This window comes from Scyliorhinus torazame, chromosome 3 (genome assembly GCF_047496885.1).
Source record: "Scyliorhinus torazame isolate Kashiwa2021f chromosome 3, sScyTor2.1, whole genome shotgun sequence".
Lineage (NCBI taxonomy): Eukaryota > Metazoa > Chordata > Chondrichthyes > Carcharhiniformes > Scyliorhinidae > Scyliorhinus > Scyliorhinus torazame.
In genome coordinates, this window is record NC_092709.1 from 377,159,019 (window position 1) to 377,172,617 (window position 13,599).

Here is a 13,599-nt window from a genome sequence, read left to right on the forward strand (position 1 = left end):
GTCAGTACTGAGGGAGTGCTGCACTGTCAGAGGATCAGTGCTGAGGGAGTGCCGCACTGTCAGAGGGTCAGTACTGAGGGAGCGCCGCACTGTCAGAGGGTCAGTACTGAGGGAGTGCCGCACTGTCAGGGGGTCAGTACTGAGGGAGTGCTGCACTGTCAGAGGGTCAGTACTGAGGGAGTGCTGCACTGTCAGAGGGTCAGTACTGAGGGAGTGCCGCACTGTCACGGTTGGTTTTGAGGATTCTCCTGATGGAATGTGACAGTTTGGGAATGGGGATGTGAATGTCCGGGCAGCTTTGTTGTCACAGTTGTTGAGAGCTGGTTTGTTGTTTGCAGGGACTGATGGGGCTGCGTCCAGTTACCATGTCAAACAGCTGGAGGAACAGAATGGCCGACTGAAGGAAGCTCTTGTCAGGTCAGTGATGGAACCCTCGGTGTTGACACATTCTCCTCATCTCGGTCCTAAGTGACTGCCCCCTTAATTTGAAATTATGCCCCCTGGCCCCAGATGCTCAAACCAAGCGAACCATCTTCCCTCATCTACACTGACTGTCCCTTTAAGTGTTGTGTCCGTCTCAATGAGATCACCTGTGATTCCTCGAAACTCGAGAGAATACCGGCCCACTTTCCCAGTTTCTCCTCCATGAGACAGTCCCTGGGAGAAGTCTGGTGAACCTTTCCCGCACTCCCTCTGTGGCAATAATATCCTATCTGAGGTAAGGGGACCTAATCTACACCCAGTGCTGCAGGTACTGTGATAAATGGGACCTGGACAGTGACCTGATTGGGCATAGTCAGCGTGGATTTACAACGGGTAATCATATTTAACAAAGTTGAGTTATTTGAAGGTATTACTAACAAAATGGACCACGGAGGGTGGATGAGCGCAGCCTACCTGACCTCCTATACAATTGGAGTCAGACCTCACTGCTCCTGTACGCTCACCCTCTTGTGATGGAGACATTCCATGCCTTCCTAAAGCTTGCTGCACATGCATGTTGGCCTCCGTGACTAATGGACAAGGACACCCAGGTCCCTTTGTACATCTACACTTTCTAATTTCTTACCATTTAGGAAAGATTCTACACATCTCCTTCTATCAGACTGGATTACCTCACATTTCTCCACATTATGTCTGACCAAATTCTCCTATAGCCACTTTACATCTCCTCGCAACGCACATTCCTGTCTAGCTTTATTACACCTGTAAAATTGGAAATATTACATTTGGTGCCCACATCCAAATCATTGATGCATATTGTGAACAGCTGGGGCCCCAAGTATTGATCCTCACCCACAGACTGCCAACATGGGAATGACCCGTTTATTCCTCTTCTCTGTTTTCTGCCTGTTGGCCAATCCTCAGTCGAAGACAGCGATTTGTCCCTGTCCCATGTTTGTGCTTTTATTTTGCTAAATAACCTCCTGTGGAGGACTTTACCCAAAAGCCTTCTGAAAGTCCAAATATACTGCGCTCATCCGCCCTCCGTGGTCCATTTTGTTAGTAATACCTTCAAAAAACTCAACTTTGTTAAATATGATTACCCGTTGTAAATCCACGCTGACTATGCCCAATCAGGTCACTGTCCAGGTCCCATTTATCACATCCTTTACAATACATTCAGCAATTTCCCTGCCGCTGATGTAAGGCTAACAGGTCCGGCGTTCCCGGTTTTCTCTCTCCCTTCTTAAACATTAGCTGCCTCCCAATTTTCAGGAACTACTTCAGAGTCTGTAGAATTTTGGAAGATGGTCCCCATACATCCATTATCTCGACCAACCTCTGTTAACACTCTGGTATCCGTTGAATCCCGACAGTGCGAAGGAGGCCATCCGACCCGTGTCTGCACCAACCCTCCGAAAGAGCAGCCCACCCAGGATCACTCCCCGGCCCTCCTCGCCTATTCCCACTGAACCCCCACATCCCTGACACCCGGGGGCAATTTAACATGGGCAATCCACCGAACCCCCACATCCCTGACACTGGGGCAATCCACCGAACCCCCACATCCCTGACACCCGGGGGCAATTTAACACGGGCAATCCACCGAACCCCCACATCCCTGACACCCGGGGGCAATCCACCGAACCCCCACATGCCTGACACCCGGGGGCAATTTAACATGGATAATCCACCGAACCCCCACATCCCTGACACCCGGGGGCAATTTAACATGGATAATCCACCGAACCCCCACATCCCTGACACCCGGAGGCAATCCACCGAACCCCCACATCCCTGACACCCGGGGGCAATTTAACATGGACAATCCACCGAACCCCCACATCCCTGACACCCGGGGGCAATTTAACATGGACAATCCACCGAACCCCCACATCCCTGACACTAGGGGGCAATTTAACATGGACAATCCACCGAACCCCCACATCCCTGACACTAGGGGGCAATTTAACATGGACAATCCACCGTACCCCCACATCCCTGACACTAGGGGGCAATTTAACATGGACAATCCACTGAACCCCCACATCCCTGACACCCGGGGGCAATTTAACATGGACAATCCACCGAACCCCCACATCCCTGACACTGGGGCAATTTAACATGGACAATCCACTGAACCCCCACATCCCTGGACACTAGGGGGCAATTGAACATGGACAATCCACCGAACCCCCACATCCCTGGACACTAGGGGGCAATTTAACATGGACAATCCACCGTACCCCCACATCCCTGACACTAGGGGGCAATTTAACATGGACAATCCACCGAACCCCCACATCCCTGGACACTAGGGGGCAATTTAACATGGACAATCCACCGAACCCCCACATCCCTGACACCCGGGGGCAATTTAACAGGGACAATCCACCGAACCCCCACATCCCTGACACCCGGGGGCAATTTAACATGGACAATCCACCGAACCCCCACATCCCTGACACTAGGGGGCAATTTAACATGGACAATCCACTGAACCCCCACATCCCTGACACCCGGGGGCAATTTAACATGGACAATCCACTGAACCCCCACATCCCTGGACACTAGGTGGCAATTTAACATGGACAATCCACCGAACCCCCACATCCCTGGACACTAGGGGGCAATTTAACATGGACAATCCACTGAACCCCCACATCCCTGGACACTAGGGGGCAATTTAACACGGGCAATCCACTGAACCCCCACATCCCTGGACACTAGGGGGCAATTTAACATGGACAATCCACTGAACCCCCACATCCCTGACACCCGGGGGCAATTTAACATGGACAATTCACCGAACCCCCACATCCCTGGACACTAGGGGGCAATTTAACATGGACAATCCACTGAACCCCCACATCCCTGGACACTAGGGGGCAATTTAACACGGGCAATCCACTGAACCCCCACATCCCTGGACACTATGGGGCAATTTAACATGGACAATCCACTGAACCCCCACATCCCTGGACACTATGGGGCAATTTAACATGGACAATCCACTGAACCCCCACATCCCTGACACCCGGGGGCAATTTAACATGGACAATCCACCGAACCCCCACATCCCTGACACCCGGGGGCAATTTAACATGGACAATCCACCGAACCCCCACATCCCTGACACTAGGGGGCAATTTAACATGGACAATCCACCGAACCCCCACATCCCTGACACTAGGGGGCAATTTAACATGGACAATCCACCGTACCCCCACATCCCTGACACTAGGGGGCAATTTAACATGGACAATCCACTGAACCCCCACATCCCTGACACCCGGGGGCAATTTAACATGGACAATCCACCGAACCCCCACATCCCTGACACTGGGGCAATTTAACATGGACAATCCACTGAACCCCCACATCCCTGGACACTAGGGGGCAATTGAACATGGACAATCCACCGAACCCCCACATCCCTGGACACTAGGGGGCAATTTAACATGGACAATCCACCGTACCCCCACATCCCTGACACTAGGGGGCAATTTAACATGGACAATCCACCGAACCCCCACATCCCTGGACACTAGGGGGCAATTTAACATGGACAATCCACCGAACCCCCACATCCCTGACACCCGGGGGCAATTTAACAGGGACAATCCACCGAACCCCCACATCCCTGACACCCGGGGGCAATTTAACATGGACAATCCACCGAACCCCCACATCCCTGACACTAGGGGGCAATTTAACATGGACAATCCACTGAACCCCCACATCCCTGACACCCGGGGGCAATTTAACATGGACAATCCACTGAACCCCCACATCCCTGGACACTAGGTGGCAATTTAACATGGACAATCCACCGAACCCCCACATCCCTGGACACTAGGGGGCAATTTAACATGGACAATCCACTGAACCCCCACATCCCTGGACACTAGGGGGCAATTTAACACGGGCAATCCACTGAACCCCCACATCCCTGGACACTAGGGGGCAATTTAACATGGACAATCCACTGAACCCCCACATCCCTGACACCCGGGGGCAATTTAACATGGACAATTCACCGAACCCCCACATCCCTGGACACTAGGGGGCAATTTAACATGGACAATCCACTGAACCCCCACATCCCTGGACACTAGGGGGCAATTTAACACGGGCAATCCACTGAACCCCCACATCCCTGGACACTAGGGGGCAATTTAACATGGATAATCCACCGAACCCCCACATCCCTGGACACTAGGGGGCAATTTAACATGGACAATCCACTGAACCCCCACATCCCTGGACACTAGGGGGCAATTTAACATGGACAATCCACTGAACCCCCACATCCCTGGACACTAGGGGGCAATTTAACATGGACAATCCACTGAACCCCCACATCCCTGGACACTAGGGGGCAATTTAACATGGACAATCCACCGAACCCCCACATCCCTGACACCCGGGGGCAATCCACCGAACCCCCACATCCCTGACACTAGGGGGCAATTTAACATGGACAATCCACCGAACCCCCACATCCCTGGACACTATGGGGCAATTTAACATGGACAATCCACCGAACCCCCACATCCCTGACACCCGGGGGCAAGTTAACATGGACAATCCACCGAACTCCCACATCCCTGACACTAGGGGGCAATTTAACATGGACAATCCACTGAACCCCCACATCCCTGACACCCGGGGGCAATTTAACATGGACAATCCACCGAACCCCCACATCCCTGGACACTAGGGCAATTTAACATGGACAATTCACTGAACCCCCACATCCCTGACACTAGGGCAATTTAACATGGACAATCCACTGAACCCCCACATCCCTGACACTGGGGCAATTTAACATGGACAATCCACCGAACCCCCACATCCCTGGACACTAGGGGGCAATTTAACATGGACAATCCACTGAACCCCCACATCCCTGACACTGGGGCAATTTAACATGGACAATCCACTGAACCCCCACATCCCTGACACCCGGGGGCAATTTAACATGGACAATTCACTGAACCCCCACATCCCTGACACTGGGGCAATTTAACATGGACAATCCACTGAACCCCCACATCCCTGGACACTAGGGGGCAATTTAACATGGACAATTCACTGAACCCCCACATCCCTGACACTGGGGCAATTTAACATGGACAATCCACCTAACCCCCACATCCCTGGACACTAGGGGGCAATTTAACATGGACAATCCACCGAACCCCCACATCCCTGACACTGGGGCAATTTAACATGGACAATCCACCGAACCCCCACATCCCTGACACCCGGGGGCAATTTAACACGGGCAATCCACCGAACCCCCACATCCCTGACACTGGGGCAATTTAACATGGACAATCCACCGAACCCCCACATCCCTGACACTGGGGCAATTTAACATGGACAATCCACTGAACCCCCACATCCCTGACACTAGGGGGCAATTTAACATGGACAATCCACCGAACCCCCACATCCCTGACACCCGGGGGCAATTTAACATGGACAATCCACCGAACCCCCACATCCCTGACACCCGGGGGCAATTTAACATGGACAATCCACCGTACCCCCACATCCCTGACACTAGGGGGCAATTTAACATGGATAATCCACCGAACCCCCACATCCCTGACACCCGGGGGCAATCCACCGAACCCCCACATCCCTGACACCCGGGGGCAATTTAACATGGACAATCCACCGTACCCCCACATCCCTGACACTAGGGGGCAATTTAACATGGATAATCCACCGAACCCCCACATCCCTGACACCCGGGGGCAATCCACCGAACCCCCACATCCCTGACACCCGGGGGCAATTTAACATGGACAATCCACTGAACCCCCACATCCCTGACACTAGGGGGCAATTTAACATGGACAATCCACTGAACCCCCACATCCCTGACACCCGGGGGCAATTTAACATGGACAATTCACTGAACCCCCACATCCCTGGACACTAGGGGGCAATTTAACACGGGCAATCCACTGAACCCCCACATCCCTGGACACTAGGGGGCAATTTAACATGGATAATCCACCGAACCCCCACATCCCTGGACACTAGGGGGCAATTTAACATGGACAATTCACTGAACCCCCACATCCCTGACACCCGGGGGCAATCCACCGAACCCCCACATCCCTGACACCCGGGGGCAATTTAACATGGGCAATCCACTGAACCCCCACATCCCTGACACTAGGGGGCAATTTAACATGGACAATCCACCGAACCCCCACATCCCTGACACCCGGGGGCAATTTAACATGGACAATCCACCGTACCCCCACATCCCTGACACCCGGGGGCAATTTAACATGGACAATCCACCGAACCCCCACATCCCTGGACACTATGGGGCAATTTAACATGGACAATCCACCGAACCCCCACATCCCTGACACCCGGGGGCAATCCACCGAACCCCCACATCCCTGACACTAGGGGGCAATTTAACATGGACAATCCACCGAACCCCCACATCCCTGACACTAGGGGGCAATTTAACATGGACAATCCACTGAACCCCCACATCCCTGACACCCGGGGGCAATTTAACATGGACAATCCACTGAACCCCCACATCCCTGGACACTAGGGGGCAATTTAACACGGGCAATCCACTGAACCCCCACATCCCTGACACTAGGGGGCAATTTAACATGGACAATCCACCGAACCCCCACATCCCTGACACTAGGGGGCAATTTAACATGGACAATCCACCGAACCCCCACATCCCTGGACACTATGGGGCAATTTAACATGGACAATCCACCGAACCCCCACATCCCTGACACCCGGGGGCAATCCACCGAACCCCCACATCCCTGACACTAGGGGGCAATTTAACATGGACAATCCACCGAACCCCCACATCCCTGACACTAGGGGGCAATTTAACATGGACAATCCACTGAACCCCCACATCCCTGACACCCGGGGGCAATTTAACATGGACAATCCACCGAACCCCCACATCCCTGGACACTAGGGCAATTTAACATGGACAATTCACTGAACCCCCACATCCCTGACACTAGGGCAATTTAACATGGACAATTCACTGAACCCCCACATCCCTGACACTGGGGCAATTTAACATGGACAATTCACTGAACCCCCACATCCCTGACACTGGGGCAATTTAACATGGACAATCCACTGAACCCCCACATCCCTGACACCCGGGGGCAATTTAACATGGACAATTCACTGAACCCCCACATCCCTGACACTGGGGCAATTTAACATGGACAATCCACTGAACCCCCACATCCCTGGACACTAGGGGGCAATTTAACATGGACAATTCACTGAACCCCCACATCCCTGACACTGGGGCAATTTAACATGGACAATCCACCGAACCCCCACATCCCTGGACACTAGGGGGCAATTTAACATGGACAATCCACCGAACCCCCACATCCCTGACACCCGGGGGCAATTTAACATGGACAATTCACTGAACCCCCACATCCCTGACACTGGGGCAATTTAACATGGACAATCCACTGAACCCCCACATCCCTGGACACTAGGGGGCAATTTAACATGGACAATCCACCGAACCCCCACATCCCTGGACACTAGGGGGCAATTTAACATGGACAATCCACCGAACCCCCACATCCCTGACACCCGGGGGCAATTTAACATGGACAATCCACTGAACCCCCACATCCCTGACACCCGGGGGCAATTTAACATGGGCAATCCACTGAACCCCCACATCCCTGGACACTAGGGGGCAATTTAACATGGACAATCCACCGTACCCCCACATCCCTGACACCCGGGGGCAATTTAACATGGGCAATCCACTGAACCCCCACATCCCTGGACACGAGGGGGCAATTTAACATGGACAATCCACCGAACCCCCACATCCCTGACACCCGGGGGCAATTTAACATGGGCAATCCACCGAACCCCCACATCCCTGGACACTAGGGGGCAATTTAACATGGACAATTCACTGAACCCCCACATCCCTGATACTGGGGCAATTTAACATGGACAATTCACTGAACCCCCACATCCCTGACACTAGGGCAATTTAACATGGACAATCCACTGAACCCCCACATCCCTGGACACTAGGGCAATTTAACATGGACAATTCACTGAACCCCCACATCCCTGATACTGGGGCAATTTAACATGGACAATTCACTGAACCCCCACATCCCTGATACTGGGGCAATTTAACATGGACAATCCACTGAACCCCCACATCCCTGACACTGGGGCAATCCACCGAACCCCCACATCCCTGACACTGGGGCAATTTAACAGGGACAATCCACCGAACCCCCACATCCCTGACACTAGGGCAATTTAACATGGACAATTCACTGAACCCCCACATCCCTGATACTGGGGCAATTTAACATGGACAATTCACTGAACCCCCACATCCCTGATACTGGGGCAATTTAACATGGACAATCCACTGAACCCCCACATCCCTGGACACTAGGGGGCAATTTAACATGGACAATCCACCGAACCCCCACATCCCTGACACTAGGGGGCAATTTAACATGGACAATCCACTGAACCCCCACATCCCTGACACTAGGGGGCAAGTTAACATGGATAATCCACTGAACCCCCACATCCCTGGACACTAGGGGGCAAGTTAACATGGACAATCCACTGAACCCCCACATCCCTGACACTAGGGGGCAATTTAACATGGACAATCCACCGAACCCCCTCATCCCTGACACACGGGGGCAATTTAACATGGACAATCCACCGAACCCCCTCATCCCTGACACACGGGGGCAATTTAACATGGACAATCCACTGAACCCCCACATCCCTGACACTAGGGGGCAAGTTAACATGGATAATCCACTGAACCCCCACATCCCTGGACACTAGGGGGCAAGTTAACATGGACAATCCACTGAACCCCCACATCCCTGACACTAGGGGGCAATTTAACATGGACAATCCACCGAACCCCCACATCCCTGACACTAGGGGGCAATTTAACATGGACAATCCACCGAACCCCCTCATCCCTGACACACGGGGGCAATTTAACATGGACAATCCACCGAACCCCCACATCCCTGACACTAGGGGGCAATTTAACATGGACAATCCACTGAACCCCCACATCCCTGACACTAGGGGGCAATTTAACATGGACAATCCACCGAACCCCCACATCCCTGACACTAGGGGGCAATTTAACATGGGCAATCCACCGAACCCCCACATCCCTGGACACTAGGGGGCAATTTAACATGGACAATCCACCGAACCCCCACATCCCTGGACACTAGGGGGCAATTTAACATGGACAATCCACCGAACCCCCACATCCCTGGACACTAGGGGGCAATTTAACATGGACAATCCACTGAACCCCCACATCCCTGACACTGGGGCAATTTAACATGGACAATCCACTGAACCCCCACATCCCTGACACTGGGGCAATTTAACATGGACAATACACCGAACCCCCACATCCCTGGACACTATGGGGCAATTTAACATGGACAATCCACTGAACCCCCACATCCCTGACACTGGGGCAATTTAACATGGACAATACACCGAACCCCCACATCCCTGGACACTATGGGGCAATTTAACATGGACAATCCACTGAACCCCCACATCCCTGGACACTAGGGGGCAATTTAACATGGACAATCCACCGAACCCCCACATCCCTGGACACTATGGGGCAATTTAACATGGACAATCCACTGAACCCCCACATCCCTGGACACTAGGGGGCAATTTAACATGGACAATCCACTGAACCCCCACATCCCTGACACTGGGGCAATTTAACATGGACAATCCACCGAACCCCCACATCCCTGACACCCGGGGGCAATTTAACATGGACAATCCACCGTACCCCCACATCCCTGACACTAGGGGGCAATTTAACATGGACAATTCACCGAACCCCCACATCCCTGACACCCGGGGGCAATTTAACATGGACAATCCACTGAACCCCCACATCCCTGACACTGGGGCAATTTAACATGGACAATCCACTGAACCCCCACATCCCTGACACTGGGGCAATTTAACATGGACAATCTACTGAACCCCCACATCCCTGGACACTAGGGGGCAATTTAACATGGACAATCCACCGAACCCCCACATCCCTGGACACTAGGGCAATTTAACATGGACAATCCACTGAACCCCCACATCCCTGACACCCGGGGGCAATTTAACATGGACAATCCACTGAACCCCCACATCCCTGGACACTAGGTGGCAATTTAACACGGGCAATACACCGAACCCCCACATCCCTGGACACTAGGGTAATTTAACATGGACAATCCACCGAACCCCCACATCCCTGGACACTAGGGGGCAATTTAACATGGACAATCCACTGAACCCCCACATCCCTGGACACTAGGGGGCAATTTAACATGGACAATCCACTGAACCCCCACATCCCTGACACTGGGGCAATCCACCGAACCCCCACATCCCTGACACTGGGGCAATTTAACATGGGCAATCCACTGAACCCCCACATCCCTGACACTGGGGCAATTTAACATGGACAATCCACTGAACCCCCACATCCCTGACACTGGGGCAATTTAACATGGACAATCCACTGAACCCCCACATCCCTGGACACTAGGGGGCAATTTAACATGGGCAATCCACTGAACCCCCACATCCCTGACACTGGGGCAATTTAACATGGACAATCCACTGAACCCCCACATCCCTGGACACTAGGGGGCAATTTAACATGGACAATCCACCGAACCCCCACATCCCTGGACACTAGGGCAATTTAACATGGACAATCCACTGAACCCCCACATCCCTGACACCCGGGGGCAATTTAACATGGACAATCCACTGAACCCCCACATCCCTGGACACTAGGTGGCAATTTAACACGGGCAATACACCGAACCCCCACATCCCTGGACACTAGGGGGTAATTTAACATGGACAATCCACTGAACCCCCACATCCCTGACACTAGGGGGCAATTTAACATGGACAATCCACCGAACCCCCACATCCCTGGACACTAGGGGGCAATTGAACATGGACAATCCACTGAACCCCCACATCCCTGACACCCGGGGGCAATTTAACATGGACAATCCACCGAACCCCCACATCCCTGGACACTAGGTGGCAATTTAACATGGACAATCCACTGAACCCCCACATCCCTGACACTAGGGGGCAATTTAACATGGACAATCCACCGAACCCCCACATCCCTGACACTAGGGGGCAATTTAACATGGACAATCCACCGAACCCCCACATCCCTGACACTAGGGGGCAATTTAACATGGACAATCCACCGAACCCCCACATCCCTGACACCCGGGGGCAATTTAACATGGACAATCCACTGAACCCCCACATCCCTGACACCCGGGGGCAATTTAACATGGATAATCCACCGAACCCCCACATCCCTGACACTAGGGGGTAATTTAACATGGACAATCCACTGAACCCCCACATCCCTGACACTAGGGGGCAATTTAACATGGACAATCCACCGAACCCCCACATCCCTGGACACTAGGGGGCAATTGAACATGGACAATCCACTGAACCCCCACATCCCTGACACCCGGGGGCAATTTAACATGGACAATCCACCGAACCCCCACATCCCTGGACACTAGGGGGCAATTTAACATGGACAATCCACCGAACCCCCACATCCCTGGACACTAGGTGGCAATTTAACATGGACAATCCACTGAACCCCCACATCCCTGACACCCGGGGGCAATTTAACATGGACAATCCACCGAACCCCCACATCCCTGGACACTAGGTGGCAATTTAACATGGACAATCCACTGAACCCCCACATCCCTGGACACTAGGTGGCAATTTAACATGGACAATCCACTGAACCCCCGCATCCCTGGACACTAGGTGGCAATTTAACATGGACAATCCACCGAACCCCCACATCCCTGACACCCGGGGGCAATTTAACATGGACAATCCACCGAACCCCCACATCCCTGACACCCGGGGGCAAGTTAACATGGACAATCCACCGAACCCCCACATCCCTGGACACTAGGGCAATTTAACATGGACAATCCACTGAACCCCCACATCCCTGACACTGGGGCAATTTAACATGGACAATCCACCGAACCCCCACATCCCTGACACTAGGGGGCAATTTAACATGGACAATCCACTGAACCCCCACATCCCTGACACCCGGGGGCAATTTAACATGGACAATCCACCGAACCCCCACATCCCTGACACTAGGGGGCAATTTAACATGGACAATCCACCGAACCCCCACATCCCTGACACTAGGGGGCAATTTAACATGGACAATCCACTGAACCCCCACATCCCTGGACACTAGGGGGCAATTTAACATGGACAATCCACTGAACCCCCACATCCCTGACACCCGGGGGCAATTTAACATGGACAATCCACTGAACCCCCACATCCCTGACACCCGGGGGCAAGTTAACATGGACAATCCACCGTACCCCCACATCCCTGACACCCGGGGGCAATTTAACATGGACAATCCACCGAACCCCCACATCCCTGACACTAGGGGGCAATTTAACATGGACAATCCACCGAACCCCCACATCCCTGGACACTATGGGGCAATTTAACATGGACAATCCACCGAACCCCCACATCCCTGACACCCGGGGGCAATCCACCGAACCCCCACATCCCTGACACTAGGGGGCAATTTAACATGGACAATCCACCGAACCCCCACATCCCTGACACTAGGGGGCAATTTAACATGGACAATCCACTGAACCCCCACATCCCTGACACCCGGGGGCAATTTAACATGGACAATCCACTGAACCCCCACATCCCTGGACACTAGGGGGCAATTTAACACGGGCAATCCACTGAACCCCCACATCCCTGACACTAGGGGGCAATTTAACATGGACAATCCACCGAACCCCCACATCCCTGACACTAGGGGGCAATTTAACATGGACAATCCACCGAACCCCCACATCCCTGGACACTATGGGGCAATTTAACATGGACAATCCACCGAACCCCCACATCCCTGACACCCGGGGGCAATCCACCGAACCCCCACATCCCTGGACACTAGGGGGCAATTTAACATGGACA

At 53.0% G+C, this 13,599-nt stretch overlaps 1 protein-coding gene across 4 annotated transcripts in view; it reads left to right on the top strand.

Moving 5' to 3' along the window:
- Nucleotides 1–13,599, top strand: part of LOC140409375 (dynactin subunit 1-like) — a 276,463-nt gene that overhangs the window by 157,970 nt on the left and 104,894 nt on the right. For all 4 annotated transcript variants that reach the window (XM_072497822.1, XM_072497823.1, XM_072497824.1 and 1 more), the window contains one exon: nt 339–417. In XM_072497822.1, coding sequence (XP_072353923.1) covers nt 339–417 — 79 coding nt within the window. The remainder of the gene's footprint in view (nt 1–338; nt 418–13,599) is intronic.